Consider the following 19,555-nt stretch of genomic DNA (forward strand, 5'->3'; position numbering starts at 1 on the left):
CCCAGAGTGTTTTCAAAAAAGCAAAGCAGGCTTTAGAGATAGTGTTCTGAGTCTTAACTTGGAATTTTTCTACAATTCATTGTTAAAAAAAGAGAAAGTTCATGCCTTAGTAACTTTTATAGATATCTCTGTAGTTCCCTCCATTTTTACATTAGTCACCTGGGACTATAAATTATCAAATACTTTAACATATGGCCACAATAGGTGTTCACAGAATAAAGGTGGACACCTGGCTCCCTCTCATCTCTCTGATAACACTACTCTCAGCATACAGCTCTGAAGAGTCTTACAACGCTTGAGAAACAAACAGCTCTGAACTTCCTTGGTTCCATTTCTTGGATAATTGCTATGTGATAAGCTAGCCAATTTTGATACTGCTACAGTAATAACATTAGATCATCCACTATAATCTTAATCTTCAGCTGCAGAACCACACCAGTTTAAAGAGGGTATCTGTAATTGGGAAATTACTTATGGGTCTACTGGGAAAGTCTTGTGATTTTGGGGTGGGGGAAAACAGCCAAAGCCTCTGGAATGTCTTTCACTACCTATAGTACACTGCTTAGGGCATTGTCTTAGTAAAAACAGTTACTCAGGAAGCGTTTAACCTCTATTAGCCTAAAATATAGGCCATTATTGAATACAAATATAGACTCTCATCTCTCTAAAACCTGTAGTTCAGACATGTCACCGATTTGCATTCAATTCTAAACTTTGAATATCTTCAGTTAGTAGTCAGCTTGCTAAAAACAGTGCTAAGACTGTATGTTACTTTTTTTGCTATTTGTCAAGTAGACTCTTCTGAGCACACACCTTGTAAAATATTTGAAGTTATATAAAAGCCCTCTTTTTTTCCAGGCATCAAAATTATTTACGATCAGTTGTCCTTGTAACCATCTTACTCTTTCATATTTGGAGAACCAAGCCAAAATGCTCACATAACTACCCCAGGCACAGAGTTATAATTCTTAGCAAGCCACATTTGTGAATATCTGATTAGTTTTGTCTCATTACTCTGAAGAAGCAGTCATGTTTGCTCATCATTAATAGTACGCTTTAAACTGGCAACAAGTTGACAACCTTTCTCTTCTTAGCATCCCCTAAAGTAACATTTGTCTAACCACTTTGTAGGACAAATAGCTCAATTGTTGACTTTATGCCTTTTAGAGATATAGCTCTGTATTCATTTCTACTGAGAAGCTGATAACTTGCACATAGTAAAGACTACAGATTCCCAGGACTTGCCTCCTTCCAAATAGCAGCCAAAGTGTGGATGTGAGGAAAAATAAAGCAAAATAGTTTATTATTATAAGATGTTGTTAAAGAATGCAAAGGAAATTTCTTTTTAAGACTAAGCATGAAGTGAATATGAGAAACAAGCATACTGAGCTAAAATGTTCACAGAATCACAGAATGTTATTCCCTTTTTCACTAAAAACCAGCAAATTCATGATCAACATCAAAATGGTTCTAGCATTCCATCAGGACTATTTATACATGAGTCTAAGAATGTTTATTTTTGTGAGTTTTCACTGCAAAGGGAACATTCTGGATTTTCTTTAAGTTTGCAGTTTTGGATCTCTAGCATACACTAGCAGTTAACTGCAATTTACAGCACTTGTTGACACCTTCCAGAGAAGTATGTGGCTAGGCAACACATAAGCTTTAACTACATGAACATTACAAGAACTTTCTGTTCTCAAACTCAGTCTTTGGCAAAATCCGCATGCTCAACAACTTTGGTGCTTAGACACATAAAATTGCTCCTTCAAGTGATAAGATCCTAGATAACTGCATGTCTGAAAAAAAGGAGCAAGACAGAAAAAAGTAGCAGCTAAACAGATGTATGTGTAGTAACTTCCTGCAATGTTTTGGCAGACTATTTTGTTTGTCTCAATTAAAATACCAAGTATTAAATTAATTGCAAAGGTAGTTACCTATCCTTATTCTCAGACACAATCCTCCAGGATCTCATCACTTAAAAATCACCAGCCTTACGTGACTAAGTACCAAAAACATTAAAAAACCAAACATACTTGCACAGAAGTTACATACCAATACAACCTATCTACAATTCTTACAAAACAACACAGAAAAGATTTAAGATGGGTTTAGAATAGCCATTACATTTGTTTTCAGTAACACTGAATATCAAAGAGCAAGACAAACCGTGGCAATGAGTTTGCATATTTATACTGCCTTTCAGGCATGGTCATACATTATTTTGCCAGCAGCAGTTGAAGGAGTTACTAGTTGTACTCTCCCTTCTAATCTACTCCCACCCTTATCATCATGACTCACTGTTTACTCCCACGGTTTTACCACAGATTACTTGCTTCTACACATTATTTTTGTTCCTAAAATTCTTAAAATAAGAATACACTTATTTTAAAGGGGCAAGGAAGGGCCAAGGATGTTTCACAGATGCAGTTAAGTGAACAGCCATGGAAGCATCTGAAGAGGTTCAACTACAGGGATGGTAACTTCTGGCAATAAAGTAGAAACAAAATATTAGAATGTGCAGCTTCAGACTGGATCAGCTGCTGACAGAAGAATAAAGTGTAATTACAACCTCAACCTTTCAAGAGCCTTGTGTGATTCAGCATCTACTAAAAGACACGTTAAATTTAATTGGCAAGTACAGTTTCCATCCACAACAGTAAAGCTTAACATCACCCAGTTTAACATAACTATAACACATTCTTAAAGGTACCTGAAAAGCATCTATGATTTCAGAGTAGTAGGGTAAGAAGTCAAGCTAGGTTTCAGCTTATTCAACTACACTGTCAGGAATAACAATTCTGAATTTTGGAGACATATGCTGGCACCTGCCTTGCACGGATGTAGGAGCCCAGAAAAATCAATAAAACCAGGATTAGCTCTCTAAAGATCCAAAAATTATGCCTAAGGATGTAGAGCAGAAATAAGCAGAACAAGGTTAGGTTGACAGGACTGCTCCTAGCCTACTGGATGTTAGTCAGACCAATACCACTTTGACTTCTTTAGCCTAAAGATAATGGGTGTTGAAACAGGAACGCTTAATTGGGACACATTTAGTTGTTTACGCAACCCTTGAACTCCTACCTGAACATTCTGGGGGATGGTTTGTGCAGAATATATATCATGCCCACTTCAAGGACTGGTCATTTATGAACTGAGAGAATAAATACATATATTGAAGTATGTAACAAATAATGTAAAGTAGAGTGACATGTATGAGAAAAGAGTACTTGCAAAGTTTCTTTGAATCACAATATTTCAAGTGTTACTAACCAGAGTTCAGAATTGCCACAGAATTAGCTGTGATAGAGTCATGAAGAAGGGAACAGTGGGCTGACAATACATAGCTAGGAAGGGTGACTGTAATCTTACCTTATGGGAGAAAAAGAGGAAAATTGCACACGTAGTAATCTCCTTTCCTAAAAAACTATCAATAACTTCTCAGCAAAATAACAGCATAAATCAAGGTTGGGGTTTTTATTGTTTTTTGTTTATGCTTGGGTTTGTTGGGTTTTTTTTTTGGAGGGGGAGGGGAATTTCTTTTTAACAGAAAGATACGAAGTGCTATAACGGAATAGGAATGTATCACTTCTTGATGCTATATAACCAAATACACTGAACTGACAGACTTGGTGAAAAGCATGAGTTCAACTGCCTTCTGTTGAACAAGAATTCTGCTATTTAGCATATCTCTTACATAGGAAGGTAAAGTACCATTAAGGTACTCCTAAAATGATTGAAACCTTGTTTAAAGAGAACTTGGCCTAGTCACGGACTTCCCTACAAGGTTCATTATCAAATGCCCATTTTAATCACCCTTCTAAAGACTGTGGAGTTCAGCCAGAGGACAAAACCATTCAGTAAACAACAGCTTACTTCATTAAGTATATAAAAGATTTCAACAGCTGAATTCTTCAGCCTTTGACAACCTTCCCATTTTCCTCTGTTTCACCTCTTTCCTCCTCTGAAGGACACTGCATCATTGTTTGATGAGCCTCTACTGTTATTAGCCTTTCCTCGCTCACAATTACTAAGAGTGTCAGAAGGTTTCCTTGGTTGAGATTAGCCTGGCTTTACCATCAGCTTTTATGGTGCTAGGGGGAAGAATGAGCTTGATCACTACTGGATATTTTAAACAAAACCCTTGTACTTCAACAGCCTCTCTAAAATCACTTAGTTTTGTGTGTTTTGTTTGTTTGGTTTTTTAAGTCAAAATAACTAGTAATTAGGTTATGGCACATTAAGTGATAAATATTCCTACTCATTGCAAGTAGACTAAATATACATTTTCCTTGCAATGGTCTCTACTTTAAAACACATTAAAAAAAACCCTCCATGCTATGAGTCTGAGATCACCTTGTGTTACACAGTTGAGTTCTCTGTATTTTAGGAAGGACATAGGAAGATGATTAAGGGAGTGGAGCATCTCCCTTATGAGGAAAGGCTGAGGGAGCTGGGTGTCTTTAGCTTGGAGGACATTTATAAATGTTAATGAGGTCACCCCTCAATATGTAAAAGCTAAGTGTCATGAGGATGGAGCCAGGCTCTTCTTGGTGACAACCAATGACAGGACAAGCAGCAATGGGTACAAACTGGAACACAGGAGGTTCCACTTAAATATGAGAAGAAACTTCTTCTCAGTGAGGGTGACAGAGCACTGGAACAGGCTGCCCAGGGGCTTGTAGAGTCTCCTTCTCTGGAGACGTTCAAAACCCACCTGGACACATTCCTGTGTAGCCTCATCTAGGTGTTCCTGCTCTGACAGGTGATTGGACTAAATGATCTTTTGAGGTCCCTTCTAAGCCCTGACATTCTGTGATTCTGTGACATTGGCCCTTCAGATTCATTCCTACTGTTACTATATGTTAGAGCATTCCTAATTCTCCTTCTGGTTTGAACACCTGTCACATTTAGATTATCTATACTCATACCTATATTAATGTATATACAGTATTGAATAATTTGGAAAGATTTGGTTTTTTTTTTTTTCATTTCATTTCATTAGCATCTTCATTTCATTATCAGTCACTGGAACAAGCTCCTCAGGGAAGTGGTCAGAGCATCAAGCCTGTCAGAGTTCAAGAAGCATCTGGATGATGCTCTTAGTCATATAGTTTAGTTTTACATAGTCCTGTGAGAAGCAGGGAGTCAGACTCCATGAACCTTATGGGTCCCTTCCAGTCATATTCTATGATTCTATGATCTACTTTGCAGTTATGAAGAAGGTTAAATTCAGGCAGACAGTCATGAAGCAGAAAAAAAACTATACAGAAAAGGACAGAACACATTAACATAAGCAATGATGGAAAACATTACGGGTAATGTCTTTAAACTGTGCCTGTTCAAGAATGCTCTTTAAAAAGGGTAGCTTTTAAGTAAAGGAATAAACTAGAACAAACTATTTTCACGCATGATCATTAAGGAAAGAAATCATCTGAAAAAAGATGCAATTATCATTCCTGGACATGAATACTATACTTTAAAGTGCTTTTTTTTCCCCTCCCCTCTCAGGCAGTACACAAGCATTCAAAAGACTCCAAGTAAGAGTAATGGAAAAATTACAGGATACAACACACTGTAGCACAAATTATTTTTATTTAAAAATTGTACAAAGCATAAAGATATAATTACACTGAGTAAACCCTGCTCTTCAAGTAATTCAATATTTAAGCAATGATACTGTCATCAAAAATGCCTTTATTATTTCTCATTAAGAAGTTTTATCTTATGGAGCGATACATCATGAAATCAATTGTTGTACATCTAGGGAATTTACCAATAGAGCTCTCTTCCACTGGGGTGTACACTTTGATTTGTCTCATGTGGGTGTCTCTTCCATTTTGGTGATTAGCTAGAACAGCAATCTGAATCATAAACGTGCGAATAGGCTTCTTATGAGTATCTGTTAAAGGAACATGAATCCAGCCACTTGGTTCCACTAGTTCAAGTTGCTGCCAAAAACAAGACAAAAAAGCAAAACATTCAGAAAATGTTAACATGCTTAATTATAAGTGATCACATATTAAACCTGTTTAATAGAGCAGAGTCTTGCAAATCAGATTCTAGTGACTTTTTCAAATTAATCTGTAACTGTTCAGTTGAATACTCATAGCTAATTTACCACTGACGTAACTGGATACAAATTGATTCACAGAATAGAATCATTTAGGTTTGAAAACACCTTTAAGATCATAGAGTCTAACTGTAAACCTAATTCAGTTGAGTAGATGTGTTTGCTTTTGCCTTTCATAATGTACCTTTCATTTTGTGCCTTAACCTTAAAAAAAAATCAGTATGAAAAAACACAGATTTGAGTATAAATTCAAGAAAGTCAAAGCAATACTATTTGGATCTTATTACTGAAGTACACTGCTCCAAGATGAAAGATATGTTAATTTATCTAGGCACTCTGAACTAAATTACATTGTAGTGACTTACATAGAAAACTAAATCCACACAAAGCCTGAGTTTTCAAAAATTTGTTAAGCGAGCTGGGGAGGAGGAAGAGAAAGGTGACAGAGGAAAAAATACAGGATAACTCATGACACTCCCACCTATGTGTCAAAGCAGATGCCTGTCCAATTTATAATTGCTGCAGAGCCATTTATTCACATTCAAAGGTCCGTTTTTACTTTTATTCAACAAACCAAGTATAACATGATTTTTTTTTTAAATTTTAATCCTACAGAAACCAATGTCAAAGCAAGCAAGAATTGCATTTTGTTAACTCTAGACCACATCACTGACACATCATCACGCTGAAATCAAGCTAGATGCTACGCAGAAGCATGGTAACAGCTTCTGTTTAAAGCTAGTTGCCCAACTTCAAAGCATGGCTCAAAACATATATGGAAGAGAAAAAAAACACAAACAAACCAACACCATGCAGAATCGAAAACAGTTCTCCACAAGCGAGTGGATTCCACACAGCTAAGCAAAAAAGACTGCTGTTCTTAGCAGCCGAGTTTCTCTGTGGAAGACCTAAGCTTTGAACAGCTCAAAATTCCTGTCTTTCTCCTGAAAACACTGTATGACAAGCATCCTGTCAAATGCCTTGCCTTTGCTGAAGTTTTCAAAAGACCCATCTGAGATCTACTGCTTCACAGGCTGCAAACACCCTCAAGGAATGACCCAAGAAACAAGTAAAAGAGTTTGATCACTACTTCAGGTTTAAAGAGACAAAAAAAAAAAAAAAAACTCTCACATCTCCTAGGAAAAACAAACAAACAAACCAACAACAACACAAGAACAAAACCCACACAACCCAAACCCCTCCACTGCTGCAGGCTCTCTAACAAATAATTTCCAAAGCATTAAATTGACTAAACCTACCTATTCATTTCACTCCTGGTGCTAGACACTTCTACAAACACATTCACTTGTTTGTTGTAACCCTGTCTTTTCAAAAAACCTACAACTTTTTTTTGCATAGGAAACATCAGGTAACAGTTGGCTTTACAAAGTGATAAAAATGATGTGCTGTTGAAGCAGCTTTAAAAAGGGGAAATTTGTCATGGTGAGGTAGCAGTCAATAGTTTAAGCAAGTACACTTTCCATCTCCAAAGTGAACAGAAAGGAAGAAGATCGCAGTAATATTTTATTCAGCTAGTACTGAAGGTAAAGTGGCTATGATTTAGAAGAGAATGAAAAAGTTATTTCTAATGAAACTTGCATTTTAATATTATTCTCATATATTACAAATTTTGACTGCTCATTTGAAGTGGAAAATTTAAGTTCCCTAGCTAGGGTGGTGTTGTTTTATGCTTGGATTGAAACGAAATGGATTAGTTAACACAGTTTAAAAAAAAAAAAAAAAAAACAAAAAAAAAAAACCAAAACCAACACATGTACCACCTTCTATAGGTTGACATCATTGGTTTCAGACAGATCCAATATAGTTTGGGCTTGTATGCTTTATTGGGAAAAATTGCAGAGAGTGAAATATTGACTCCATCTCCAGAACGAAGAGAGCTACCAAATGACTGGCAAAAGTAGACTATTTGTACAAAAAGAAGTGAGATGCTTATTAAATTCACAGAGAAACTAACATTTTATTTTAAGACAACTAGTCATAAAGGTAAGCACTGGAAAGAGGTGCAAAGGTAATTTTATTAATGTAATAATATACTCTATGTGATAAGATACAATTTTTGTTTATATGTTTATCAGAGCCTTGTTTCATCCCTGATCAATGGGAGGCGGTCATAAACTTATATATTAACATTATATTTTTCAGTCCTGCTAGAAAGGCAGTCAATTTCTTTACAAGCCTTTCTACAGAGGTAGGGCAAGTAATTTCTACATCTGTAAAACAGGCAACATTAAATTAATTAGATTAAAATATTCCCTAGTTCCAGATGTCATCTACTTTGAAACTGATTTTTCCTCTCCTTAGTAACATACAGTATGTTACATGAGGTTTAGCTCCCACTGAGCTCACTTGCAGTTGTGTCTGGATTTCTGTAAATTGATGAGTTCAAACCAGCCACCAGAACAAAGTATGAACAGCCACCTAGGAACAGTTACTTAAGTTCATCATGTAAAAACACCATGACTAAGCACAGATCATACACAATTCATCGAGCAGCAGTCAAGCTGTCTCAGCCACAAAGCCTTTTTATTCCTGAAATGTCCTCTGCTTCACTTACTCCACATGTTCCAACTTTTGTAACACAAGAATATGCATCCTTTACTGTACAAATCCTGGACTCATCCTCAAAATAGACCCCTTTCCCAATTACAATCAAATAGTTGCCTCTTGGACAAAGCATGTGACACTTGTGATGAAGTTAGAGGTTGTACGACAATGCATTAAGTACAAGAGGTCTGAGACAAATGTTTGAAAAAAGGTAATTATTTTTGCCCTCTAAATAACATTACTGTACTGTGACATTTGAGGCTTTTTTTTTTAATTGATACCTACATAGTTCAGTAAAGTGATTAAAACCTTGAGACCCACTCAACTACTGTCGTTTAAATACAACAAAACCTAGCAATTATTATCCGAACATCCACTAAAAAGTGAAATAATATTTTGCCAGTATGACACACACATTTTCTGTGACCAAAGGAATGGTACAAACCAGACACACACATACTCCTGAATTCTTCTTCCTCCCCATCTGTCATGCTCTTTTAGATGAGTGAGACAGTCTCTTTTCCCAGAGGACCCAGGTCCCTCACCAGGAAGAAAGAATAGGACATGGGAATAGGCAGTGGTGGTACAAGACAAAATGCTGCCCACTCTGCTGCTGAACTCTAGTTCTATGTCAGCACCCAGATCCAGCCACTACAATTCAGCACAGAAGTGGGATGAAATATGCAGCTCAATTCTGCCTGGAGCATTCCCAGTGTGAACAGAATCTAAAGGAAACTTACTGTGAAGTTTGAAGAAATTCCTATTAAGCCCATGCAAATGGCAATCTTTCAAAGCCTTGTAAACCGGTCTGGAAATTTGGGTGGATTTTTACAGGGAGGCAAAAGGCACATCCTCAACACAAAGGCTGAACTACTGCCAAATTTCAAATCCTTGCTTCAGAGCTTGGGGGCACTGGAGCATCAAAGGAGGACACCAGAATATTCTCACACAAGCAAAATAGCATACTTTTCACTAGCCTTGTTCTTGGAACAGAACTGCTTTGGCTGAAACTTTCAAAAAACAAATTCAACCCAAGGCAGACATCTGGCATGGAAAAATCTCAAGTCTGAACTGAAATCTGGCAAAAGTTATAAAGCAGCTAAGAGTTACACCTTAAAATGGAAAGGGCCATGCAACCTTACGTACAGGTGACACTAGCAGCTCTGCCTACAGTAAATGCTATACTTTAAATTCATTTTGGTTGACTTTGCTGTCAACCCTGTTCTTTAAAAAGTATTAAACACCATATATGCATAAGTTTCATCCCAACTCTACAGCATAAGTCCACTATAAGAAAATACCAGATTAAGTTTCTTCCTGTATTTTTTCCTCTTAAGTAGGTCATAAGAATCAGTCACAACTAACTTACTTCCAGAAAAGTTTTAAAATCAGCTATATTATTAATTACCTGAGTGAGAATCAGAAGTTTTTCTGTTATGTGTTTTACCACAAAAGGTTAAGAAAAGCAAAACAAATAAATGAATCAAGGCAAGCTCAATATTAGTAACCCAGGATGGTTCCTGCAGCTCTAGACTAATCTTATGTACATTATACTAAAAGCCTAGCATTGATTTTGTTGGTTTGTTGGGTTTTTTTCATGTGTTTTTTGTTGTTGTTGTTGTTTGGTTTGGGGGTATTTTTGTTGTGTTTGTGGTTTTTTGTTTGTTTGTTTTTTAATTTGCTTCTTATACTATAAGAATTTGCAAATAAGAGCATGAAAGTCCTAATAAAGGAACAAAGGGATAAAAATTGAAATGGAAAAATCACTCACCTGTCCTTTGCTGCTGTTATATGCTCTTATCTATCTCTTCTCCATTGCTTTCTTATTTTTTCCTGTCCTTTGTGTGCTACAGCTTTACCTACGGACATAGACTCCCACTCCAGTAATCCATGTTATTTTGAAAGCCAAAGCTGAAAGTGTTCTCATTGGAAATCTTTTCCCCAGTCAATTTAATAGCCCTGTTTCTTCACTTTATTGTATAGTCCAGAGGGTCTACAGAATTCCATACACTTTTGGCAAGGCTACTAAAGCAACTAATGGGTTTTCTACCATAAATGATGCAAACCACACAACTAAATAAAAATTAAAATCAAGGCCAGAGCAACTTGAGGCTACACTTCAGAAAGATGACTGAACACAAGACAAGAACTTTTAAGAGGAATATTGTTCTACACTGGTATTGCCAGCATCCTTATAGGACAGGAAATTATTTATGCAAAGAAGGTTTTTCTGTTCTACTTAATCCTACTTACATTGAATATTGACGTCTCTTCCATACTCTGTGATATCTTACTTAAATTCTGTGGTGTCTTCAAAGCAGCACATAGCTCAAACTGCTCCTTCTACTACGCTTATAAGCCCAAAACAAGTTGTTTGCTATATTTACAGTAGACTAACATCCTTGAAACAATACATGACTTTTGCTACTCTATGTAGGTACCTTTTGTGAAGATACAGGAAGAAGAAAAACCCCACTGTAAGTAGCTTCATATTCAGGGTAATTACAAACACCTCAGAATGTATGCTAGACAAGGCTCTGAGATTTCAGGAGAATAATTTTTTCTGTGCATATAATGGAAGAAAAAGCAGCCAGTTTTCTTCTCCTGGAAAAAAACATCCTTTTCTGTATGCATGGACTTACAGAGAAAATTACTGCTGCCGCCACAGCTTCATCATGATAAAACATGATTCTCCAAGACATTGGTACCTCACCACACTCACATTTGATCATCTGTACTACTAGATCCAAATGACAACACATTTCCTGTGACTGCCTCTGAAACATGCTGTGAAACTAAACAGCATTTAATTTTGCTCCTACTTTTCTCATAGAACTGTCAAAGCTGCTTCTTTTCATTTTAGTGACTTACCTTTGAAATTAAAAGCAGTGGCTAGACTCCACAAATATAATTTTGCCTATGTGCTTCACTAGTTCTTGCCATACAGTTATATAAAAATCCAAAGCTTTTCAAAGGAGGTTTTCTCAATAAATAATACATTCTTCCAAGGAAAAGACGATCATAAAGTTCCAGAGGAAAAAAAAATGCTATTTTCATAATTGAAGTATTTATCAATATACAGCCTTTCTCCCAGTTGAGTGATCAAATATAGGAAGGGCTTTTCCTTGTTTAGATATTGGTTTTTTACAGCTACGCAAATGTTTCCACAACAACTGGCAAAGAGAAAGAAGGCTGGCTAAATTTCCAAAATTGCCTTTACATAACTGCCATCCTCTACCATATAGCTACCAGGATTCAGAATCAGTAGACCTCTGCATATTCCCAGTATTGGAACTGTCAACATATGAAGCAGCAGAGCTTGAGCCTCAGCCATCACTTCACTTAGGAAGGAAGAGAACCAGTTAATGGCAGTGATGCACCAGTTCCAGCAGAACGAAGCATGTCCAAAAAAAACTTAACAAGTTCCAAGTGAGTCAAAGGAGGGACACCACATTAGCAGCTTAACAAGAAATACAGAAACATACTCAAAGGACTCACTGTGAAAAGCACACTTCTTCTCTCTAATGAAGCAACGACCACCTAAGGAGGTGACTCTGTGGTCTTAATCAGTCACCTCCTTAAGCAGTCAAGAAATCTAACTTCAGTCTATTAGGTAAAAGAAGTTTTCCATTCTTCCAAATAGCAGTTCCTGAAGAGTCTAGAGGAACACAGTCCATCCCTCCGGAAGATTCAACTATGGGATTTGGGCAGACAGGAGACTAGTTGCAGAATAAGCAGTGAAACCTGCAAATACTAAACATTCCTATCATATATAAAAAGCTTTTTGTTCAAATGAGCTGCAAGAAATAACCTTTGGGAAGACTGGGAAGGTTGAAAAATAGAAAGGTCAAAAAGATCCCTGCAAAAAGTTTTATAGAACCTCCTTCTTCAGATCATTCTACTCTTGATTGAAACAGTAAAAATCAACCAATGTCCAGGTATTAGGAAGTTCTAATTAAAATTAAGTCTGATTAAAATAAAGACAATTAAACACACAAGCCAAGTTAGAAAGAGTAACTTTATAGATTACCAAAATAAATATTTGACACAGAATATGTATCTGAGCCTAGCAGTAGCATAGAAGTCAACCAGACCACAGAGACCCTGAAAATATACTAGAGGAGTGCTCGATCAGCTCAATAAAAAACAGGGAAACACAATGGAAAATGACAAGTATATTAGGCCAAATGTTCATGAACGCACTAAATTTGACTTCTTTTTGCACCAATCAGCTTTCAATACATCTTGACAAGTTCCTCTCAGAATCATTTGTACCTGTATAAATAATCAAACATATCAAGTGTGACAATTCAGTTTATGCAATTAAGTTGTTTGTAAGTGACAGTGTGTATATATCCAGAATCACCCATAGATTGTCCTCATTTCACTTATTTCTGAACTGTTGAATGAAGTGGTAAGAAGTCTGGCAAAAACTAAATATTATTGAGAAAATGCTTCGTAAGGTCACACTTCTACTTTAGTATGTCAAGCAAAAGCACTGTGGACTTCCTGCAGAAGATAAAAACTGGAGTTATCAATAACAATGTTATATCTCATTATGAGGATCTCATCCTTTCAGATATGATCTGTCAAACTTTAAATACATTTGACAAGTTGTAAAAGAGCAAAAGGCCAAGGTGCAAAAATGATACAAGCAGAGTTTTGTGCTGTTTTTTGTTTGGTTGGTTTTGGTGGGTTTTGTTTGGGGAGATGTTTTGTTTTGTTTTTTCTTTTAGTACTTGTTAAATACCATAAAACAGTGAAATTGCAGTCCAGTGCAATGCTTGGAACCAAAAATATAGTGCTTCTACACAGGTATCACTGAAAACTTGCAAGTAGTTTTTACATAAGACATGTGACTGGATGGATGGGGATCTCCCTGATACAAGACAAACACACCCCACGACCACAAAAACAACATGCCCACCTCCCCCCTACCCCAAAAAAAAACACCCCTTAAGCAGCCTGTCTGAAGTCTGATCTGAGATCTATTCCAACCACACTCCCCTGCCCTTACTTCCCCAGCTCTTTGCCACCATTACCAGCCTCAGCATCAGTATGAGTTTGTCATGACTATCCAAGAGAAACTGTGATAGAGAGGGCATCCCCTTTGGGCATCATCTCAAGGACACAAAAAAAAAAAATATTGAAGAATGTGAATTCCTCAAAACAGTGTAATGTGTAAGTCCTATACTGCCTAGTGATCCCCATACATTAAGAAAACCAATCTTGATCCATTCTCATTTCGTTACAATTTAACACCCGAGTTCCTATGGTTTCTTAAAACAATACCAGCTCAATCATAGCAGCAAAACTACAACACCTCCAAGAATCACAGTGTAAGTAAATAGCTACTCTACAAATATGTACTGGCAGGTTACCAGTGTGGGTAACCACCAAGCCATATCCTCCTTGCATGCTGGCCAAGGTTTAGCATCTATGATGCTCTAATAGAGATTCTTACACTGCCTTTCCAAATTTTATGTTTGGATTACAGAAGCAGCACAACACATGTTGGGCAATGTCAGTGGGTTATATCACACAGCCACCTTGTAGATTACAGGAACAGAAATGTTCCTTAAGTAGACAATGTCAATTGCACTAAGACAACCTAAATTTGATTCAGCAGAAGTGATTCATCAGCTAAGTCCAGAAGTGGTTTCATTGACTGGTCCATTTTGATATTCTTTAGAATAGAGGTGTCCCAATTAGAATTTTCCCATATGAGAAGCCACTTGATTTGATTCTGCTGATAAAACAATGCAACCTCTTCCCAGACATACTTCATTGATTCAGACAGAATTTCAATGTTACAACAGGAATAAAATTAGGAAGAATACAGTATTGAAATGTAATCGATTAAATGTTAAACAGGGAAAGTCAGATTTTTGCATTATTATAGCCTTCATAGTTTGTCTTCAAAATCTTCTGAGATAAGCAGCATATAAGAAGACAAGAATTAAGCCTTAGATATAAAGGGAGTCTCTGGTGAGTAAGTATGCACAGAAAACTACTGTCAGTTGGGAGGGAATGGGGTGGAATTGTACATGCTGTGGAACACCAAGAATTTTGTGACATGGACTCACAGAAAAAATAGCTGTTTCAAAAGTATCAAGTGATCAAGAATCGTAAGTACTGATGTCTGCAAAATGGTCAAGGCTGTGCCGAACCGCCCACATGGTAAAAAACCTCCAGACAGATGAAGTCACCTTGGTGGAAGTCCAACAGGTCAACACATGGATGGGTCTAAACAGGTTTGGAGGGGCCCCTGTCCATGGTACTTAATCAAGCACCACCCTGGCCATCACACTCACACCACTGCACCTGCTCACAGCCCTTGCCCGTGACACCAATCAGGTACATGCAGCCTGAGACAAATAGCCTTCCAAATGCTCAGCTACTGTGGATGTGTCAGCCAAAACTGTCCCAATTGCAATTTCAGGAAATATTGTCTGCTTAACTCTAGGTGGTGGAAAAAGAGCAAAAGGAAAGAAAAAAATAATCAGACAAGAATATTTGAGTACTTCATCCTCTAGAATTTGGATGAAAACAACTCTTCATTCTAGAAAACATATCTGCAGAAAATATCAAATCTGTCACAGATTGTTTGCTAGGAATGTCTCTCTGGAAAGAAAGGAACACTGTTTTCACATTTATTGTGCCATATATTTTTTTGATATCCTGTATCGGACAATGAATAGGCAGCTCTCAAGATTCATTACAAAGAGATGTCTCAAGAGTTATATAGTTTCAGAAAAGGCCAAAAATGTCAAACAGGCTTGGACAGTTTGCTTTTGCGTGCCACATCTGTAAAATCCTATTTTTCTGTTGAACGAGTTCATGTGAACTTTTACATATTAGAGCTAATGCATGACACATCAATAAATTAAATCTCATTAGAGAAGGACTGCCTCTCTATGTACATTTTAAGTGGTAGCCATCCTATCCCACTGGAACTTAATGAAAAAAACCTTCTCCCTGTCCCTTTGGCAAGCAGAGGGATTGAATCAGCAAATAGAGTGGCAACACAGTCTAACACAGCTTCGTATGTTCTTATATGGAAACAAGGTCTAAAACTTGAAAGCAAATCTTCGACCCACAGCAGGAGGTCATCCAATTTTAGTTTGGTTTCAGCTAAAACAGACTCCATCTTAGCAGGAACCTTTTGCTGCAGAAAAAATACTGTCTCTGACTGAAGTCAGTCATAACAACTGTGAAATTTTGGATCTCTGATTTGATGAAAAATGGTATTCATAATTTATTTAAAGATCAGTCAAGAGAAGAAGGGAAGGCAAACATTCTAAGCTCATTAGCATTCTCCTGCTGGGATGTACTTCTCATTAACCAGCTGTCACAATAGACAGGAATGCCATACCTTTGCAGGTGCACTGCTATTAAACTGAGAAGACTCCTGGAACCAGGGGAAATCCTTCAGACCTAGAGGGACTTGGCTCCAATGTGAATCTCAGTTACCTCCCTTGGGACTGGCAGATAGCATGCTGAAGCTGAAAAAGCAACAAAAAAAATAATCTTGAGCTTATGCTCTAGAGTGGTGGCCTGACAGTGTCAAAAATAGGTAATGCAGCCCAAAACAAACTTCCTGCTTCAGTCGGCCTACTTCTGGTACCTAAGTCATTTAAAGTCTAAGTTGCAGACATACTGGAACAGACTGCATCTGGAAAGTCTGGTCCTAAAAATGAATGGTAGAAAAAGCTACGGTTTGCTGCAAATCTTTAAACTTTCCAGAATTCCAGTATTCTGAAAAAAAGTGATGAGGAATTTTTTTATTTTATTTTTTTTTTTAAATCAGGGTACTATCCAGTTAAAATATCAGTAACTCAGAGTATTTATTATACATGCAGATGGGAGAAAGGAAACAGGACATAAAAACCAAAAAAAGTTACCAGAAAATATATAGCCAACATGATACATCTAGAAAGAAGTGCAAGTCTAATTTAGTGCAAACATTTTGTACCTTTTGGGAAGCATTTCAACCATAAAAGCTTCTCGCTTGAATGTTTTTCATTTTATGGACATGAAAGGAGAAGACCTCATATACACAAGGTAATAGGTAAGTATCCTACTAAGTAGGAGCCTGGCAGATGATGACCAACTGATACAGGTAATTTTTGGCATGTTGTGTGATGATAAAGAATAGAACCGGAAGATTCTCTAACAATTAAATGTTTAAATGATCATCTGTTGTAAAAATAAACAACAGCATTAATGTGGCAAATGTGATTAATGAAACTGTTTATTTGAAAACCCTCCCAGTAACTTTTACCTGATCAGAAGACAGGGAGACTGCTTTACAACACAAAAAAAAAAAAGCGTCAAACAACAACTCCCCCCCTACAATTTCCCAGGTTCATTCCAACAAATGGCACTATCTGCATTCAAACCTTCTCACAACCCAGAATACCCTTTAGTGTCAGAACTTTCAAATAAAGCCATCTGGCTAAGTACGTAGACCAAGATTTTCATAAAAAAGTGGGGCACAAAGTTCCTAAAAATTACTTAAGATGACACATTACTAGCCTTGTTTGCTTAAATGCTTATCTTAATTTCAGTCACTTTGCATCTCACCCAAAAAAAGCACTGAAAAACCTTATGATCTTCCAATTCCTGTACTAAGATCTAAAAACTTTAGTTGCTCTTCAAAGCAGTATCCATCCAAAATAAGGACATAATCTCCTACAACTTCCAGGTGAGTCAGGCTGCTCTCAGGGAAGACAGTAGCACTTCAACCATCTACTGAGGTAAGGGAAAACGCAGGAAGTAGAATAGCAGAAAGTAAAAGAGCAGACCGCCATATACACAGAACAGGAAACAGACTGAGCGAGAGCAGTGAAACATGTTACAGCAAAGAAATCAGAAAATATATTGAAAAAATATAACCTCTGAAGTTCAAGTGAATTTACATTACAAATGAGACTGTTGACTGAAGAATGGCACAAGTTATTACTACTGGCAGCTGCCTTTTATGAAAACTAACACTACAGAATCCTACAAGAACGGAGAAAATGAGCAATATTTCCTGTAAGCAAAAAAAACCAATGGCTTTAAAAGAAAATCCTACAATAGTTTCTTGTTAAGAGATGACTTTATACAAGATAAACTTATGGCAATTTGAATTAAGACATCAGAAACCAGGAGACAGAAGAGCATAAAGAAAGAGGTCCTATCAGTTTTGCTAACTAGAACTGCTGGGAAGCTTGAAACTTCACTTCTATCAAATAAAACAAGCAGAAACAACATAAATGGACTATATAGATGAACTGCACAAATTCATTGCAAATGGAAGCTAAGATGATTCTAAGCTCTACTGGGAAATAAGTAACCTTACAAAGGTGCAGAGGTTTGCAAAATGGATGAAAACTGTACTTCTGATGTCTGCAGTTCTCATTTATTCTAACATATATAATGGAATGATATTTTGTTTGTATGAAAGTGTAAAAAAAATCAGCTCATAATTTACCTTCAAAATTGTTTAGCCGTATCCAGGAAATATGTCTAGACATAGCCACAGTTAAATTATACAAAGAAAGTATTTGAAAAAAATCAGATTATGCAATGAGTACTAAAGATTTAAGTGTCTGAAAACTAGCCACACTGAGTTAATCCTATGTCAATGTCAAATCATCTTGAATAACTTTGTGGAGATAGCTTAGTGATTACACTTCATGTCTTATATTTTGCATCCCAGAGAATACTGGAATGCTTCAGGATAAATAATATGGGAAACAAATAAATATAAGAAAATGGGCATATCGTGTGATTTAAAAATAAGTCAATATTAGTAGCAGCCAACAGCTTTGAGCTCTCAAGCACCCTTTATAGGTGTGGGGAAGAAAGTACATCTAAAACAAAAGAAAACCATTCTCCACACTGAAAACGGCTCTTATTGAAGAGAACTAGATATCTGATCTTCTGCCAGATAGGCCCACAAAACCGCACTGCTGTAACATTTTATCTACTGTATGAAAATGTAGTTCCAGAGTGACTTTAAATGTTAGAAAAAGGCTGCAATAAGTCATACCTGAGTGCTACCCAATTTAAAAAATCCTACTTATTCTTTACCAAAGGGACAAGTTGTTGCTTTGTAAGACAAAAAATACTGGGGTTAAATGAAAGCATTTGTCTGGTTCCACAGGAATGGCTTGTTTCTGAGGAAACAGAAAATGAAAGCAGGTGGCCTTTCCTAAAAGCAAGGAATTTAAAGACCTTAAACCTATACAAATAATCCCAAGATCCTGCACAAGTATAGTATACAAACAAGTAAAACATTTTTTCATCTGGATAAAGACTGCAGATGCAGACACTCAGTAAAGGTGAGTGTGGCAAAACCTGACAAACTGTAACATTACTGAAGTTCATTATAGCATACCAGATTTCAGTAAGCAAATGCAGAGTAACATATCACAGGATCCAGAGCAGATGTAACGCTCAACTCAAGGAATATTTACTCATTGGAAACAAATACAAGAGACTGTTGTGAAAACTATTTGTGGAAATTTGAAATGCAATGCTATGTCTCATCTGAGAAAGATCCCAAATTCATAAACATGTCCCACTGGAAATATATTTTCAGATGAATGAACTTTAAAAGAGAAGAAATAAGAGTATATTTGTCAGAGGTTCAGCTGGGTAGTTTTCTATGAGCCAGAATACACTTTCATAAATTTGTGAGGCTGGAATCAGGACTGTTGCCCAATGGAAGCATTTAATTTTACATCTACACACAATTTCTTTTTATGTTGTGTATGGAACAAATGCAGTAGAGTTTTCACCTTTTGCTCATGCTTTCTTATGAATCCATATGTGTGTCCATAAAATGCAAGGCTATGTTTCATTGTTTAACATGGAGGTCAGACTCTGATCCTCTCAATCTAGAGGAATTCTATTTCTTGACTTCTT

General features: G+C 36.7%; 1 protein-coding gene across 2 annotated transcripts in view; it reads right to left on the reverse strand.

The window, feature by feature from the left end:
- Nucleotides 1-5,576: 5,576 nt before the first annotated feature.
- ANAPC10 (anaphase promoting complex subunit 10) overlaps nt 5,577-19,555 on the reverse strand; it is a 38,869-nt gene continuing 24,890 nt past the window's right edge. Inside the window, exons 5-6 of one of the 2 annotated variants that reach the window (XR_014183837.1) lie at nt 16,014-16,143; nt 5,815-5,951 (exon numbers count right to left, since the gene is read on the reverse strand). Coding sequence is in view for 1 of the 2 variants with exons in the window: in XM_082050373.1 (XP_081906499.1) it covers nt 5,721-5,951 (231 nt within the window). In the remaining variant the exon portion in view is untranslated. Of the gene's footprint in view, nt 5,952-16,013; nt 16,144-19,555 lie in introns of both variants that reach the window. The other variant, XM_082050373.1, reaches the window with a different exon arrangement.

Source organism: Streptopelia decaocto, assembly GCF_964273445.1.
Source record: "Streptopelia decaocto genome assembly, chromosome: 4".
Classification (NCBI taxonomy): domain Eukaryota; kingdom Metazoa; phylum Chordata; class Aves; order Columbiformes; family Columbidae; genus Streptopelia; species Streptopelia decaocto.